Here is a 15900-nt window from a genome sequence, read left to right as displayed (position 1 = left end):
CAGGCAGAGCATAACTATTGTCACTAACAGTCACTTCCGTGAATTTGTCCAATCATCTTTTAAAGCCATGCAAGATGACTGCCATCACTATCCAGTACAACCGCAAGGTCTTGTTTCGGGTCAGTCACTGCTAGATCAGACCCCTTGACTGTATTATTATTATTATTATTATTATTATTATTATTATTATTACAGTGGTGCCCCACAAGACAAATGCCTCGCAAGACAAAAAACTCGCTAGACAAAAGAGTTTTCCATTTTTTGAGTCGTTCCGCAAGACGAATTTCCCTATGGGCTTGCTTCGCAAGACGAAACGTCTTGCGAGTTCTTGCGAGTTTGTTTCCTTTTTCTTAAAGCCGCTAATAGCCGCTAAGCCACTAATAGCCGTGCTTCGCAAGACGAAAAAACCTCAAGACGAAGAGACTCGCGGAACGGATTAATTTCGTCTTGCGAGGCACCACTGTATTATTATCACAATCATCATCATCCAGAATGGAGTCATTAAGACAGTTGGATGACACTTTGTACGCCTCCTTCTAGCCAAGCTGGTGCCAAACATATTGCTCTTTTTTTGGACCACATCAGCGAAGTCAATAGGGAGGTCTTGTTGTCTGGGCAGCCCAGGACCTCCAAACACACTGACTAGGCTAGCGCCTTGAGGTCACTTTGTTGAGGGGTGGGTGCAGGGAAAGGCCCAACCATCGGCACAGAGTAATCCTTTGGGCATGCATAGGCTTGCCATACGTAATGGAAATTCCTTACATGTCATTGTTTTGGAGGGGTAAAAATGTTGTCAGGGGCGATTTTTGTTGAATTGGCAAAATGCCATGGAAAACCCAGGTGGATGGCAACACGGTGGAAAAAGCAGTATTTGGGGGTTAGGTTCCCAGCAGACAAAAAAAAAGCTCAACAACTTGGATTTGTTCGCCCCACAAAAAAGACAAACAATTTTACTTTTAAAAAATATGGCAACCCTAAGCATGCACTTAACCAGCCAGCTCCTTGGCAAAGCTTTGGCGAGCTTCCTGGCCCATATCCTACCCTTCGGCGCAGGATCGTAATTGAGAAAGGGGGCCTAGCAGGGTTTCCATCACTGACACCGCCCCGCCCCCCAATATTATAACAAGGACAATGCGGGAGGTTTCCTTTGAGCGCATGCAGAGCGCTCTCCCCTTTGATACTTGGAGGGGCAGAGGAGGCCAGGGAGCAAGAAAGGAGCGGGGCTGTGTCCGAAATTCAAATAAGCAAGGGGTATTGCGGAGATGCCTCTGGGCGCGTGTAGAGTTCCTGCCTGCTGCGCCCCTGGATAGAAGCGGGGAGGAGAAGGGGCGAGAGCAGCGAGCAGCCTAGAATCCCAGCACCTTCCCCGACCCGCGGGGCGAAGGGGCGGGCGCTGCGCGGCTCCGCCTCCTCCTCTTCTCCCGGGCCTTCCCTCCGCCAGCGCCGGCCTCCTCTTCCTCCTCCCTCTCGCCTGACGGCCGCGGCGGCTGCAAAAGGCATTTCCCTTTTTTATTTTTTCAGCAGCCGCAAGTGAGGTGAGTCGCAGCCCCGCCAGCCCCCTCCCCCCGCGGCCCCTCCGGCGCCCCCCTCCCGCCTCCCCGGGGGAGACCAGCCGGCCCCCTCGGCCGCCTCATCCCCCCGGGGGTGTCGGTGGGGCGCTGGCACGAGGGGGCGCGAGGAGAGCGGCGGGGGGAGGCTGCCTTCAGTCTGGGGCAGGGAGGGGGGCGCCTCCTTTGTGAGCCATCCTTTCCCCCCCACCTCAGAGTGGGGTGGGGGTTGCAAAGAGAAAAGGGGGTTGCTTCCCCCCCCCCATTTATCAACAGCCTCCTTTTTATTCCTGGGCTTTATTATGAAGGGAAGGGGCATGTAGAGGAATCGAAAGAGACCCTCCCGCCCCACAGCCGCCCCAGATAACACTGTTTCTTCAAGGGGGGAGAGAGAAGATGGTCAACCCTCTGGCCCTCCCCACGGGAGGGGCGGAATAGGTTTGAGAGTCTCCCCACCAACACTATGGGGGGGGGAAAAACATAGTAGCTGGGGTTGAGTGAGGATTTTTTTGTTTTGTTTTAAGGGATTTGGGAGGGGGTGTTTTCTTAAGAAATTCTGTTGCTGAAGAAGGTTGGGTGCCCCCTTCTTTCCAAGCTCTGAATCTGGGGGCCGTAGGGTCCAGGATTTTGCTTTCCCCACAGCATGAGGGGAGGCATACAGATTAATAGATGATAATGATAACAACAACAACAAGTTGGGTTTTTTTTTCTGGACGGGGTGGGGGGTGGGTGACAGGAGTTCAGCCCCAAGGGCAGGTAGTTGGTTTCATAATTGGGAGAGCTTTAATAGTGCCTAAGGGTAGTGAGCTATAATATGCATTCATGGGATGCTGAGCCCTATGGAGTATTATTTGGTAGGGTGGGGGAGTTTGTTTATTTTGCATAGAGGGGGAATGGGTGGGCTCTGAGGGTATGTGTCTGGAGTGAGTTGGGGGACATTTTGGGGTGTCTTTCTTGTATCTCATGGGCAGGCAGATTATTTACCTGTGTGTTTGGCTGTGGCTGTTTTGCGAAAGGTAACAGCCCACAGTGGCTGAGTTCGCTCTTATTTGGTGGGGTCTTCCTGGCTTGCCTGTGCGTATGTACATTTTTGTTGCACAGTTTCTATGCCAGGTTGACATTTTACATATCCTGGTGGGGAGGACCCTCTGATCACTCCTCCCCTCTCCTGGGTAAATAGTTTTTGCTGAGAAAGAGGAGACCAGATGCCTATGAAAATTTGTGAGGAGTGGACCAGAGCCAGGTGTCTTCAGGCCTTTGGGAGAGCACATTTGCTTTCTGGTTCTGCTTCTAGAGGGCCGGAGTTTGCCTATGCCTGTTTCAGACCACAACTCCAATCAGTTAGCCTCAAGCATGAGAAGGGAGATTGACCTTAAGGAGAGTGGCAAGGCCTTTTGGCTTTTGCACATTGAGTATCTTAGGAACAGTAGGCGTATTCAGAAAGCCTTCTCCATTTCCACCTGCATAAGGCACTCACTGTGGGGTTGGGGAGAGTCAGGAGGGTTATCCTAAGAATTGGTTGTGAGGAAATTATTATAGCTCACTTGTTCCTGGCAGAAGGACAAGTCGAGGTAAAAACAGGACAGATTGCAAGCCTTTCAGTTCTCAAAGCACTTATCCTGTATATATCTGTTCTTGAATATGGATGTAGCCTGAAAGTGAGCAAGTTCAGAGGGAGAGATACACAGTCTATGATGGGGCCAAAGTAGCCTGATCAATCAATGTTGGAGTAATATAATTAGTGTGTGTTCTTAAAGCTTTGAATGTTTACGGGAGTGGGAAATCCTTCAAAACCTCTTGCACAGCATAGGCAGAAGGGAGATTAGATTGTGCATTGCTACTAATTAATAATAACATTATTTAACAATAACAAAAGGCCAGCCTTGAGGATCAGCGGTTTCCTCATCAAGAGTTTGAGCAACAAGGAGTGTTTACATGTTGCTTTGGGTTATGACCTTAGATTAGAAGGATGACACATAAGCCTGGGTGTGTGTTCTCTCTCCCTGTTCAGGTCAAACTGCAGCAACGTTGTGACTCTGCTGTGTGATTACTGGGCCGTTCCTCTGCCTGGGCCAATGCTAGATCTGGAAGTGGTTCCCGAGCGATCTCTTGGGAATGAACAATGGGAATTCACCTTGGGTAAGTAACTTTGTTGCCTTTGTCAGCATCTTGTTTATAATGAGAAGTGATGGGTATATTGGGACAAAGGGACATTCCCTCCAGTGTTGTTCTGAGAGTTAAATTTAGGCGAGTATAAACCTCTAACATGTTGGAAGCATATGATGTTAATTTCAAGGAAGGAATTATTTTGAGACATTCTGAACATTACACTGAAGGTGGTAGACTGAGAGGGTAATATTCTGGGCTGTACAGCTTCTTCCTCATATAGAAAGCTCTGAATGTGGTAAGTTAGCACCCCAAGAGAGAACACTATGCTAAATTTTTCTTCACTGAGGTGCTAATGCTACTTACTACATACTAGCTTACTACATGTAAGGATTTTTACTGTATTATGAGTATTAAAAATAGGGCTTCACACCTGAACTCTTCGAAAGAGATTGTGTCCAGAATTACCTTCCACGTTATTTGTCAAATGAGTTTACCCACAGATGCTTCTGTGGCTGCCCTTAAACGGGTTCATGTTTTGTTTATGCTTTGCTTTGGCACTTCCTCCTCAAGTAATTCTAGCATGTTTAGCAACAGCCATCAGGAGTCACATGGTTATTGCTCAGAACGGCATTTAGCCTCGCTGGAAGCTGGGTGCGTGAAAGGTGCAGAGTATTTTTCCAGACAAAGATTTTTGCCCACAATACTAATTTGAATGATGGTTTTAAATGCTGTGATGCTATTTAGAAGAATAATTTAAACAAGTTTTTAAAGCAGGTAGTTGAATCTGGAGTTGCCTCCAATGGGAGAGAGGACTAATTGATGTGATTTTTTAATTATTTGTTGTGACCTGCCTTAGAAACCTGTATGGAAAGCAATAATCAAATGTTTTGAATTGATTTATTTTCTCGGATCACTTACTCTGCATCAGTCTATGCTGCATAGTGGACAGAGTGTTGGATTTGGGTGCAGGAGAAATGAGTTCAAATTTCCCCATGTCTGGGTGATCTTAGGTTGGAAAATAATGACTGGTGCATCTAGCCTTACAGGATGGCTGTTTTCAGTGCTGCTTTTTTCTAAAAAAATGTTTAGGGGCACTCTCATTTTGACTCAAGAAAATCACAATTTTATAGTTCAATTATAATTTTATAGTACCCCTGCATCCCCGCAGAAAAGAAGCACTGTCTGTTTTAAGGATAACATGGAATAATCCTGTGTACACCACCCTAAGCTATTTGGAGGAAAGGCAGAAGCAAATGTAATCAATAGAACAATCTATAGCTAACTGAAGAATCCTTTATACTATTGTCTTGGTTTCTGTAGTAGATTTGCATTACCAGACTTTCATATTATACAGGATGTTTTCCAACAGTGTACTGCATCCAACATCTGGTGATAGTGGTAATGAAAGCCTTAAATGGAGGCATGGTGCTGTTTTACTGAGCTCTGTAAAAATTTGTTTCAGAACTAATATGAAATGCCAATAACCCTTTGTGTGTTTTTAGCTCCTTGTGTTGCTTCAGATTAATAGGGTTTTACTAGGAATTTAAAACTTTGAGCAAACAAAGTTGATATGCTGAAGGATGGCTGTATGTTGTTGGGCCCACAGATAAGTGTATAAATGTAAGCTGGCGTATAGATTATGCATATGTGAGGCAGTTTACTGTGTATAGTTTCTTCTTCTCCAGACAGCAGACTTTTACACACTCACCCACTGTCACACACTCACTCACACCCAACCCAGTTGTACTACATGGGGAAACCAGTCTCTGCATGTTACTTGTGTTTAGTTATCGTTTATACACAATTTTAAGACTGGGTGGGGGCAAATTACACCTCAGTACTAGGGCTTGCCAATTCGAAGGTTGGTGGTTCGAATCCCCATGATGGGGTGAGCTCCCGTTGCTCGGTCCCAGCTCCTGCCAGCTTAGCAGTTCGAAAGCATGTCAGAGTGCAAGTAGATAAATAGTTATCGCTCCAGCGGGAAGGTAAATGGTGTTTCCGTGTGCTGCTCTGGTTTCGCCAGAAGCGGCCTGGTCATGCTGGCCACATGACCCGGAAAAACTGTCTGTGGACAAACGTTGGCTCCCCCAGCCAGAGTTGTGAGCGACTGGACTTAACTGACAGGGGTCCTTTACCGTTACCTTTTGCATACTTCGCAGAGTAATACCAGGTCTGATTCCCAAATATTCCAGGCATTCTGTGGTGATGGGATATCAGGACCTGAGATCTCTGCAGTTTTTGGCCCAGATCAGGAATAATGGTCTTGGTCCAATAAACCATGGTTTATAGACTAAGAATGAGCAGGGTGCCCACATTCTCCTCCTTTTTCTGATGCAGTGTAATGGAAAACTTCCAGGGTTTTTTAAACCACAGTTGCCTATTACATCTGGACAGAGAAAGTGTGGTTTAATCTCCAGCAGGAAACTGCGTTTTAATAAAAGTAAGGAAATTTTCCATTACAGTGTGCAGTACAAGGGAGGGAGGAGAGTAGACAGCATGTAGGAACTATGCTTATTCTTGGTCCAATGAACTATGATTTATTGGACAAAGCCTTTGTGTTTCAAAGCCAGTGCATTGTTTGCTCCACATCCTAATGCTTAGAGGGATTTTGAAGAGATAGCAGCAAATGGTTCGGGTAAGAAGAGGAGGATTTGTATACCAGCAGTACCATCAGAGAAAAAAGGCTCCATATCTTCACATTGTCCCTGTTCAGACATCACACTAGACCGCAGCTTAAAGCATGACATGAATGAGCTTGGGTGAGCCTTGGGCTCACATGCTCCCACCCCACTTTTCTACCTCCTAGAGTAGCTGTGAGTAGTTGGGAAGTTCTTGCTTCCATTTTTGCTTACCTACACCTTGCTCTTTCATTCAAATAATCAAACTGTAGATAATGCTAACAATAGTTTGTTTGAAACAAGTTATCTTGAAACTTTTGTTTCATAGTGAAGATTATGTGGGATTGGCCTATTTGAACAGGAATAGTGTATCCAGAGTTGAGTAGATGGGTAGCGGGAGTATTTTTAAGATCTATAAGGTTGTAGCAAATGTTAGTTCCACTCAGAGTACTCCCGTTAAAATTACAGGACCTAAGTTAATCATGCCCATTAATTTCAGTTGGTCTACTCGTAGTAGAACTAATGTTGGCTATAACCCATTATCTAGATTCTTATTCTAGTTACAAAACATTCTTGGACTAAGGCTGCTTTGGGTGTTCAGAGATGCAGGTTGTCAAACGTACACCGTATGCAGAGGTTATGCATTTGTGCTTAGATCTTAATGTGAAATGGTGGTTCTGGACCAGATTTACTTGCTGGACAACTTTTTTTTAGTGGCATCCATTATATTGTTGAAGTGTGTATTTGGTACAGCTCGTTCTTTTCCTACTTCAACTCTTTATGACCTTTGCATCACGTAGTTTTGTTATTTGAAGTGAATAATTATTTATATGTATGTAAGATATATCTAATTCTGTACGTACATAGCTACCAGTCCCAGCTTGTTTATCTTTGTTTGCTTTTCCTAAAAGCAAATAAATAAATGAAAGATGATTGGCACTTGTCTGTTATTGGGGTGCATCATCATCTTAGTTGTCATTATCCTTTTAGATAATGTTCCAAAATCCACATTAGGGCAATACAGTCATACCTCGGGTTGAAGTAGCCTCGGGATAAGTATTTTTGGGTTGCGCGCTGCAGTGACCCGGAAGTAACAGAGCGCATTACTTCTGGGTTTCACTGCTCGCACATGTGCAGGCGGTCAAAATGATGTCACGCGCATGCGCGGAAGCAGCGAATGGCGACCCGCGGGTGTGGGTTGCGTTCGCTTCTGGATGTGAACGAGGCTCCAGAACGGATCCCGCTCGCATCCAGAGGTACCACTGTATTAAAATATCACATAATAGTAGTGTGCAAGCTTTGCATGCCATAATTAGGTATTGCCCTAGTATGGATTTTGGATTATTGTCTTATGAGCCAATATCACTGCCTTTGTGCTTTAGCTAATGTTGGCTGAAAGAATATGAATTCTTCATCCTTTCATCTCCTTACTTAGTATGTTTGCTCACAAGCGGTTTTAGTGTATCAACCTGTTTTTGGTTTTTGTTTCATTTAATTATTGTCATTGTTGATGGATCACTTTAGTTCTAAACCAGTTGCAGCCACATGTGAAATCTTTCTGTTGTTGCAGCATCTGCAGTGGACTATTTTATCATGTTGCTACCTTGGCAGACAACTGCAAATACATTGCTGTCCATCTCAAACATTTTAGTAATGTGGTGATGATGATAAATTCTTTCTGCAGAGCAATGTTGTTCTGTGGCATTCTAAATGCTGGCAATGAATCTCCTCTGGGATTCCCCAAGTAGCTAGTGGGACTGATCCATTAGTAATTCTTCCTGAACAGAGGAATTCAGGGTAGCTGATACTCCACTGGTTTTGATCTCTGGTTTGTTGTATAACCAAGATGTAGCTAGATCTGTGCCTGAACATTCATCTTAGTGTTAAATATACCAGTGTTGCCGTTTCTGTAAGATCAAACTTTCCTAAAACCATGCCTCCTGCAAATAGGGAAATATAGTTGCTTTTTCTTTTGGAGAGTCCATGGTGCTCTAAATTTCCAATAAGCTTTCCATTTGTAACTCTTGAATTAATTTCCATCACTTTTGCCTTGTTATGCAGCACTCCTTCTCGCTTCATTTATGTTCCTACTCCCTCACTGTCCTTTACAAAACTGTATAATGAATGCTAAATAATAAGAGGACTCAAATTTAGACCAATTGGTGGCCTAGAAGACACCTACCATTCTTTTTCTGAAGCTAAGGGTGTTTGACTTTGGACAGTGAATGAATGGCAGTCTGCTTAAGAACCTCATGCCAGCTCCTAAAGGCTCCTAGATAGAAGAGCAGGAGAAAATTTAAACCCAGAGCCTGGGAAGAGCTATTGAAAGGATAGGATACTGGCCTACTAGTTGCCAATGTCAATTATATATATTTATATACTTTCTTATATATGATTACAAATAAAGAAGTATTTAACAACTTTTCTTTATATTCTGCATATAAAAATTATACAGTTATACATGCTTTTCAAATAAATATAAATAAATATTTTTTGAAGAATCCACTGTAGTATGCCAGAAATTAATGAAGGTCTCCCAATCCATCTTTTTGAATGATTTGTTTAAAAAGCCAGTGTTGGGTGATAATCCCACACACATCTGTAGCACAGGAGGAATGGAATTCTCAACAGCCAGTTCCCAGCACTGTTACCTTTGGTTTGACTAGGAATCTGAACCCAGGATAGAGTAATGTAGAACGGTCTTGGTTCTTGGGGGTAGCGTGACTGGCGTCCCGTCCCCCGCAAACACACTCAGATGGTACCTGAGCACATTGCTTTAGTTTCTCCTGCATAAATGAATGGTCATTCCTTACTATGAGGAAAGGACTCATCGCTGCACTTAGGAGGAGTGATGTGAAGGCAAAACCTCACCTTCCACCTTTGGCCCTCAGGGATGGAAATCCCAACCACACACACTTCACTCGCCTCTCAGTCTAAGCATCTTCGTTCCTCTTTTCGTATTATGGGTTTGAAAAAATGATTCCATTCCTTGGATTATTACACAGTCACTTGATAAGCAAGAGATATTGAGCTGAGTGCGGATAGGTTACCTAGCACTGTTAGAATTCTGTTGCTAGATCAGCTGGCATGAGCTTATTGACAATTCGCACACAGCTGAAAAAGAAGAAAAACTTACACAAGTTTGGGTGTCATGGAGTCCCGAATTTATGCCAGTGTGGTGTAGTGGTTAAGAGCGGTAGTCTCGTAATCTGGGGGACCGGGTTCGCTTCTCTGCTCCTCCATATGCAGCTGCTGGGTGACCTTGGGCCAGTCACACTTCTGTGAAGTCTCTCAGCCCCACTCACCTCACAGAGTGTTTGTTGTGGGGGAGGAAGGAAAAGAGAATGTTAGCCGCTCTGAGACTCCTTAAAGGGAGTAAAAGGCGGGATATCAAATCCAAACTCTTCTTATCAAGAAATTTATTTGCCCACCAAGAAGTAATTGAAGGATCAATGTTGCATCAAATATTTCTGTTCTTTATATTATGTTTTTTACCTCGTAGATCAGCCCTCTCCAACCAGGTGCTCTCTGGATATTTTGGACTATAATTCCCATAATCCCTGACCATTGACTATGGTGGTTGGAGCCAATTGGAAACATAGTCCAAAATATCTAGAGGGCCCCAGGTTAGAGTAGACTGCCATAGACTTTTAAGCAATTCAGCTCCAGAGATGTTTGAACGTTAAGAAGAGGGTTTATTTTCAGATTCACAGGATACCTTATCCAAATGACTCAGAGCAGGTAAATACAATTGTACATTGGTCACATAATAATAACTCTAGAACTTCTTCCTTTTCCTTACTCTCCTCTTTTCAACAAACTCGTTATAAGCACTGAAGATCTGGGATGACTCTGCTGCCAATATAGTAGTATCATAGTAACTTCTAGCTTCTGTGCATGTTATGGGTGATATCCAACATGAGTCATACTCAAGAATAAAGCCACTAAAATCAGTGGCCTTAAGAAACTCAAGTCTGTTGATTTCATTGGTTCTGTGTGAGTACGAATTAGTTGGATAGCACCCTGCATTTAAGTATATGTGTTTTGGCTTAAGTGTATACCTAAAATTGCAAAGTATGAATGCTTTAAGCAAATGTTTGAAAACTCATGTACCAGTACAACGTTCAGAGAACTGGTGAGGGTATATTTGCTAGTAATGTATGAAATGGTCCCAGTGAACTTTTTGTTAGAGGAAGAAGAAAGCTGTGAATGTGTAGTTCAGACATGCTTATAAGTTTAAGAAATGAGGGATTAGAGTTAGCAAGTAAGGAGTCTGGGCAAAACGAAACAGAATAAATGTATGGCTATAAACAGGATTACCATCCTTACATGTACTGAATACAGTGAAGGGATGTAAAACTGTATTTGATTTAATGTGTGATTTCATGCTCCCGTGTTAGCAATGCTGTCTCATGTCTAGCTTCTTAGAAAACAGTCTGGCATAGTGGCTTAACATGGCGGTTTCTGTTCTGGAATCACAGGTTTCTTCTAATTTGACAAGAGGCTAAGTTTAGTCACTGGCTGGAAATGCTTGCGGTGTTCAACTTGTTGTTCTTGGCCACTGAGCCAGTACTGCCACATGTTGACCCTGTTGAGCAAACACATTTTTGCCAACATGGCTAAGTGGGAGCAACGTCTCTAACTCTTGTTGTTTTTCTCCTTGCAGGAATGCCATTGGCTCAGGCTGTAGCAATTCTTCAGAAACACTGTCGTATCATAAAAAATGTCCAGGTTCTCTACAGTGAACAGGTAAGTTTGCTTGCTTCAAAGTATTCTGTATGTTTAATTGCACAGAAAGGATGGGGAGATATGTAAATATTGTGTAATGTCATTGTGTTTGTTGCCTAGCCACATGCCATCCAGTCATCCTTTACGGCTGCCACATCCTGGAGGACGTGGCTTTCTAAAAATAGCATGCTTTTTCAGACACACACACACACACACACACACACGTATACATTTAAAAAATAATTGACAGTATTTTTTTCTTGTCTAGACATTTTCTTTTGTGACTTGATGTTACTGCAGCTTGCAAAATACAGCTTTTCACAAAAGCTGTATTCTGCTGTGAGAGAGGGAGTTTACAAAATGTGTTGGGAAAGAAAGGTTGCAAAGTCTCCCTCTTAATCAGAAAGAGATGGGAAAAGATTAAAGATACTCCTGTTGTTCTAGAAATTGAACTGTTGAAAGCACCATGAGTGGTTGTTGTGATTGTTTTGGTTGCTGGTTTCTGTCCCTGACTGGACAGCCAACAGTATTTGAAACTAGTCAAAAGCAAGTTTAGTCCTAATGTTGAAATAGGTAAGTGAAGTCTTGATATAATAAGGAGGAGTGCATCTGAAATGCTACCCCTTCTCTCCAGTGTGCGCTAGAAAATTCAGGCTATTATTATAGTAGCACTGCTGCTATTGAAATCAGATATGCACCTGCAATTGTGATATTTTGTCACCTGCTGAAAACTTCTGTTTAGCCAAGCAGCATCAAAAAATTAATATGATTCGGTGTTGGTTGTGTGTTCTGTATTTTATGATCTAATAATTTTATGATGTTTTAATACTTTTGTTGTACACTGCCATATTTTTAATGAAAAATTCTAAGTAATAACTCAAAATAAAAGCAGGTGCTGTAATTTAAAGTTTATAGATATTTTAATTGTGCTGCTGTTGCATGATTAAAAGTTCAGTTAGTGTTACAGTAATCTGCTCTGTTAATTCCTCCTATTTTACTGGTCTGCAGCAAAAAAGCAGAACAGTATAGTTCATGAGCATATAAACGTTGCACTTTTGCATCTCAGTAATTTTGTCTGGAGGGGAAATGGTGAGAATGATGTGTGTTTGTGTGTGTGCACACACATGCACACAGACAACTGCCCATTGCTAAGTCTTGCTACATGTACTGTATTTTCTATGAAGAAGCAGATGAAAATAGTTTATATTCTTATTATAGCCTCAGCCTTCAATTTGTATTAAAATCCTCAATATCTGAGTGATTTGTCTGGCCAGTATGTAACAATTACTAGCATAATTGTGAGTAAATCCTGACCTTTTGGCTCTCTGCCATGTACATACTCTCTTAATTAAATGCGTCTGTTCTCTTTTACTCCAGGTTACATGGATTTATGGCTTCCATAATGACCTTATTTATTTTGCAAATGAGAAAAGCACCCTGTTGACAATTATTCATGTGATCATATTTATTTATTTATTTTGTTTCATTTATTGTTTGTACTTACACACCCCACCCTTCACCAAATGGTCCCAAGGCAGGTTACAAAAATATCACAATTATAATAAGTGCAATGTACACTTAAAATCATTAAAACCACAAAAACAACCAATATCAAAATAATAAAGCACAGAACAGTGCATAACAATGCAGGAGGAGGAAAGAAAGCCACTCCAGTCTTGGGTAAAGAGGCTGCTTGAATTGTAGAAGTAATTTGAATGTCTCAAATGTTAACATATTTTTGGGTATCTGTTGGTTCACCAGAGTTTTATTGCACTATAGTTATATGAAGTAGTTTTGAGTTTTAAAATGATGATAACTTTTGATCTTTGTGTAGTGATCATTCATGTTATGCAACCTTGCCCGACTTCATGTGCTCCAATTGTGCCGCCTGGGGCTAATGGGAGTAGTCAAAAACAGCTGGAGGGCACCAGGTTGGGGAAGGCTGATGTAATGTGTCTTTAAATTGCAGCTTCTTGCTCTGGCTTATATTGCATCTCAAAGGAATTTGGTTCACTATGACACCCCCACTTTTCTGCCTGATGCCATATGAGAATGGATTGGTTTAAATCAGCAAGCGGGGAGGGGGGAAGTCTCGTTTAAATCAAGTTTCCCATTGATACCACTTCATATACTTCCCAATAGTGGTGGAGATCCAAAATCTGCAAATCTATAAATATTCATATCTGAGAAAGATCAAATCTGGTTGATCACTGTGAGAATAAGACGCTGAACTGGATGGGCCATTGGCCTGATCCAGCAGGCTCTTCTTATGTTCTTATGTGTCCTTCACTTACATGTAAGTGACTCCTTTAACCCACTGCTTTAAGAGAGCAGTCCTATAGCAAGTTCTGCCAGGGTGACTGGGACAAGGATCAAGTGGATCTCTGGCTCTGCTGGGAGGTTCCAGGTGCAGCCAAGCTATGTTGGCATGATTTCCCATCCGTGGCTCAGCTGGAAATACACCATTGCCTTTTCCCCACCCCGGTTGGCTGAGCCAAGCCTGGCGAATCGTCAGCCATGAAAAGGAGGCATTGCAGGTGTGTGGTGGGGGCGGGACCAGAGAAATAGAAATATAGAAATATTTCCTCATATTACTATCCCCCCTCCCCAGTATTGTTACTCATACCCAACGTGGTGGAAATTCCAGACCTTCAAGAATAAGAGTGTTAGTACCAAGGATATAACATCATTTGCAGCTTGTTGATACAGTCGAAGTGGTTCTGAGAGTGGTTCTGATGGTATTTTCCCCCTCAAGAAGAGATCGGAAGCAGGTGTCCCATTGTGAGGACAAGCAAAATAGCAGAGCAGGGTGATCCCATGTTGCTGCTGGTTTTAAATAGGGTGCCTCCCATTTACTTTTCTCTAAGAGAAGAGGAACTGATAGGGAGCAACTCAGGTCTTTAAATGGAAACTAGGACTCTCAAGGTTTTCCGGTCCTGCTTTTCTGCTGACTGTTTAGAGATCACTTGGCACTTTTGAGGGAACTTGGCACTTTCGGCAAACTGAGATGACAGCCCTGTGACTGTTTACATGATCTCTTAACTAGGGATAAAACAGGTGAAAGAGAAGAGTGTCAAACTCTTGACTTTGCAAGGGCTGCTGAGTCAATCAGCCCGAGTTTCTCTTCACTTTTTCCCCCAAGTGGAGGTTCGAGTGGTTGTTTATCCTACACTGTGCTCACTGAAGTTAAGGTAACCTTAGTAATCTGATCTTGTAGCAGTTTGTAAGAAACTTTACTGTCTTGGAGGAGGAGGAAGTAGACTGTGAGTGTTGCTTAAACCTCACTATTGCTATTTGTATAACCCTTCCTGGCCATTTTAACTCTAGGAGGTTTTGCAGCTTCCTGCTTTTTTCACCATATCCAGACTATTGCTGGGAGTCGCATCTGCACTGCCATGACAGTGACTCTCTAGACTGCTGGTTGTGTTGATTGCATCATTTTGGCCGTGCAGAGACAATGGCACTTGTGGTGGTGGCTACAGCAGTGGCTCAGCTTCCTGTCTCTGGAGTCCTGTTGGCCTCTGATAATATTTGGGCCTGGCACCTTGACTTGCCTCTGGCTAGTAAGAATTACCTCTGGTACCTCTTGAGAACTAGAAATATCTTTCTTAGAAATGCACCGTCAGGTTTCATTTTTAATACCATGAGGAATTCGATATCTCTCTCCCATTCATTCCTTTGGAATATTTCCCCATTTTCATTGACACACTTGAAGTTCTGTTTATGCTTCAGAAGATATCCTTGTTTCTTTTCGGAATCAGTTTTTGCCTGACTGCAATATTTGCTGAAGGAGGAAAATAAGCTTTAGGCAAAGCTTTAGATCAAACAATCCTTCAGATCTCTTCTGCTATCCTTGAGGAGATTTTCAGACCTGGCATAAATTCATAAACATTCTGTACAGGAGCCTTCTAACAAGGTTTGCGTCATCAGTACTTAGCCCTGTTGGCTGCTAATATTTTTCCTGCATCTAGTCTAGTGCTGTTGAGATGCTTGTTGACAGTTCTCATTGCTTGGAGAGAATTGCTTCTGTTTCCTCATAAACATGCAAAGCAAGAATAGTTCCTGAAAAAGGGCATTCTCTTGGTATTCACAAGAACTCCCATAGGAAAAAAAAATACATATTTGTTTTTAGTTTCATTCTACAATCTAAAATGTATCCATAATATTATTCTTTATTTCAACAGATACAGTAATTATAACATCAAATGGTAGTATGTTTTCTTGCTTTTAGGAGAGAGAAAAAGCAGGAGACTGCTTTTAGGGCTGGCCTGAAAGCTGCAGCTAGTATAGCATGCAGTGACTTGGCTATTCACTGAAGTAGCTTATCACAAGTAGATCACATCACTTCCAAAGGAGCTACACTGGCTACCAGTTAGCTACCAGGCCAGCTTTTAATATTTCGATTTTGGCCTATAAAGCCCTTAACAGCTTTGCTAACGGTATACAGCAATAGGATGGATGCTTTATGCTTGAGCTTTGTTCATTTGATAATTGGCACCTGCATGCATGAAATTATTCTGTTGAAACACATTGTGGTTTGATGTGATGTGACATTTCTGTTGGTGGTGGCAGAACTGTGATGGCTCATCCCAGGGTCATTCCCCATTTGGCCATGAAGCTAACTGGGTGACCTTGGGCAAGTCACTTTCTCTCAGCCTATCCTGCCTCACAAGGTCCATTCAAATCTAAGAAGTGCATGATGCCTTTGGTACCTTTATTAGCTAGAACATGTTGGTGGTGCAGACCAGGGGTGCTCTGCCTTTCTTTTTCCTCAAAGCACTAATTTTCATTTGTGCTAAGACTGTGGCAAACACTCCTTCCTCTTTGCTGTTCAGGCTGAGCCACAAATGCCATATTTTGATTCATTCCTTCCATGAAAGCACTGGGCTTCTAATTCA

At 42.6% G+C, this 15900-nt stretch overlaps 1 protein-coding gene across 1 annotated transcript in view; it reads left to right on the top strand.

The window, feature by feature from the left end:
• The first annotated feature begins 1408 nt into the window (after nucleotides 1-1408).
• The window catches only part of PHAF1 (phagophore assembly factor 1), a 42696-nt gene continuing 28204 nt past the window's right edge, over nucleotides 1409-15900 (top strand). The window contains exons 1-3 of the mRNA XM_083515128.1: nucleotides 1409-1535; nucleotides 3559-3686; nucleotides 10941-11023. Of these exons, the coding sequence (XP_083371254.1) occupies nucleotides 3623-3686; nucleotides 10941-11023 (147 nt within the window). The 5' untranslated portion in view covers nucleotides 1409-1535; nucleotides 3559-3622. The remainder of the gene's footprint in view (nucleotides 1536-3558; nucleotides 3687-10940; nucleotides 11024-15900) is intronic.

This window comes from Podarcis liolepis (genome assembly GCF_965112155.1).
Source record: "Podarcis liolepis genome assembly, chromosome: 7".
Lineage (NCBI taxonomy): Eukaryota > Metazoa > Chordata > Lepidosauria > Squamata > Lacertidae > Podarcis > Podarcis liolepis.
Note: the sequence above shows the minus strand (reverse complement) of the source record. Positions and strands in the feature narration are given on the sequence as shown.